The following is a 1,961-nucleotide window of genomic DNA, read 5'->3' on the forward strand; positions in this document are numbered from 1 at the left end:
CTGCTGTCTGTCTTGCTGCTGCAAACCCTAAACCCTAAACCCTAAACCCTAAACCCTAAACCCTCGTTTTTTTTTCTAAACCCTAAACCCTAAACGCTAGTATTGTTTAGGGTTATTCCCTTTCTAGTGTGTTTTCTTCACCGCCCTGCATTGTCTCTCTCCTTTGTCTACACCATCAAACCCTAAACCCTAAACCCTAAACCCTAAACCCTAAACCCTTGTAAACCCTTGAAGATGCGTGTATTATTTTTTTTTATAAGTTTTTTTTCTCTCTATCTAGGGAGAGAAAAAGATGCTGCTGTTGCTGCTCGCCTGCTGCAGCCGTCCCCTGCCTTTCTGTCTCAGCCTCTAACCCCAGTAAACTCACAAACCCTAAACCCTAAACCCTAAACCCTAAACCCTAAACCCTTGCATATTAAAAACAAACATAATTTCTCACACATATATATATATATATATATATATATATATATATATATATTTATATTTATTTAAACATATTTATAAATATATATAAATATATTTTGTGTGTGTGTGTGTGGGGTGTACATACAGCCGGGCCTGGGTGTACGCTCTGCTTGGGGATCGGATCCCGTCCCCTCCTCCCCCTTCTCTTCCGCGTCCCCCGCCCAGCAGCAGCAGCAGCAGCAGCAGCAGCAGCAGCAGCAGCAGCAGCAGGAGAGGTTTGCTTATCCTCTTACTTTCGGGGGAGAGACAGAAGGAGACAAAAGGGTTGCGCTCGTCACCGGGGCTAGCAGAGGTATAGGCCTCGCCGTGGCCAAGGCCCTAGCCAGGGGCGGTGTAGATACTGTTCTCTGTGTTGCTAGAGATCAGGTAGGGTTTAGGGTTTAGGGTTTAGGGGGTAGGGGGTAGGGTTTGGGGGGTGGGGGTAGGGTTTGGGGGGTAGGGGNGGTTTGGGGGGTAGGGGTGGGGGTGGGGGGTTAGGGTTTAGGGTTTGGGGGTTGGGGGTTGGGGTTTAGGGTTTGGGGTTTAGGGTTTGGGGTTTAGGGTTTGGGGTTTAGGGTTTAGGGTTTGGGGAGGAGGAGGTGGATGAGGGTAGAGCTGAGGGGGAAGAGGGTTTGGTGTGTATGCTCTTTTGAGTTTCTTAGGGTTTAGGGTTTAGGGTTTAGGGTTTATGTGTTTGAGGGTTTAGTGTTATGAAGGCATACATCTGGGGTTTCCTTTTTTGTATGGTGTAGGGTTTAGTTTGTGTGTGTGTTCTCTTCCTTTAGTCTTTAGGGTTTATATGGGTTTATTAGGGTTTATTAGGGTTTACTAGGGCTTACTAGGGTTTAGGGTTTATGGTTTGTGTATATTCTGCATGCGACGCTGCAGCAGCTGAGTTGAGTTTTTAGGGTTTAGGGTTTAGGGTTTCGGGTCTGTGTGTATTCTGCATGCGACGCCGCCGCAGCTGAGCTGCTTTCTGCGTGTTTAGGGTTTAGGGTTTAGGGTTTAGGGTTTGTGTGCAGGGTGCCTGCGACGCGGCAGCATCCTGAGGGTTTAGGGTTTAGGGTTTAGGGTTTAGGGTTTGTGTGTATTCTGCATGCGACTCCGCCGCAGCTGAGCTGCTTCCCTAGGCTTTATGGCTTAGTGTTTAGGGTTTAGGGTTTATGTGCAGGGTGCCTGCGACTCCGCCGCAGCCAAGCTGCATCCTTAGGGTTTAGGGTTTAGGGTTTAGGGTTTGTGTGCAGAGTGCGTGCGACGCCGCGGCCGCGGAGCTGCGTGGTTTGGGTTGTCGTAGCGAGGGTTTTGGTGTGGATGTGAGCGACGAGGGTTTAGTATCTTCTTTGTGTTTTTCTTTGTTAGATAAATATAAAAAAATAGATATATTAGTAAACAACGCCGGCATAACAAAAGATAAAATATTTATAAAGATGAAACCACAAGAATGGATAGATGTTATAAACACAAACCTCCATTCTGCTTTTTATTTTTCTCTCCCTATAATTAAACAAATGGCT

The 1,961-nt window shown here is 46.7% G+C and overlaps 1 protein-coding gene across 1 annotated transcript in view; it reads left to right on the top strand.

Moving 5' to 3' along the window:
- EMH_0034930 (pyruvate kinase, putative) overlaps nucleotides 1-1,657 on the top strand; it is a gene marked incomplete at both ends in the record, with an annotated part of 6,012 nt that extends 4,355 nt beyond the window's left edge. The window contains 4 exons of the mRNA XM_013494925.1: nucleotides 556-834; nucleotides 1,023-1,077; nucleotides 1,470-1,498; nucleotides 1,619-1,657. Coding sequence (XP_013350379.1) covers nucleotides 556-834; nucleotides 1,023-1,077; nucleotides 1,470-1,498; nucleotides 1,619-1,657 — 402 coding nt within the window. The remainder of the gene's footprint in view (nucleotides 1-555; nucleotides 835-1,022; nucleotides 1,078-1,469; nucleotides 1,499-1,618) is intronic.
- Between the last annotated feature and the right edge of the window lie 304 nt (nucleotides 1,658-1,961).

The sequence above is a fragment of the Eimeria mitis genome, genomic scaffold (genome assembly GCF_000499745.2).
Source record: "Eimeria mitis Houghton genomic scaffold, Emh_scaff1337, whole genome shotgun sequence".
In the NCBI taxonomy this organism is placed as follows: domain Eukaryota; phylum Apicomplexa; class Conoidasida; order Eucoccidiorida; family Eimeriidae; genus Eimeria; species Eimeria mitis.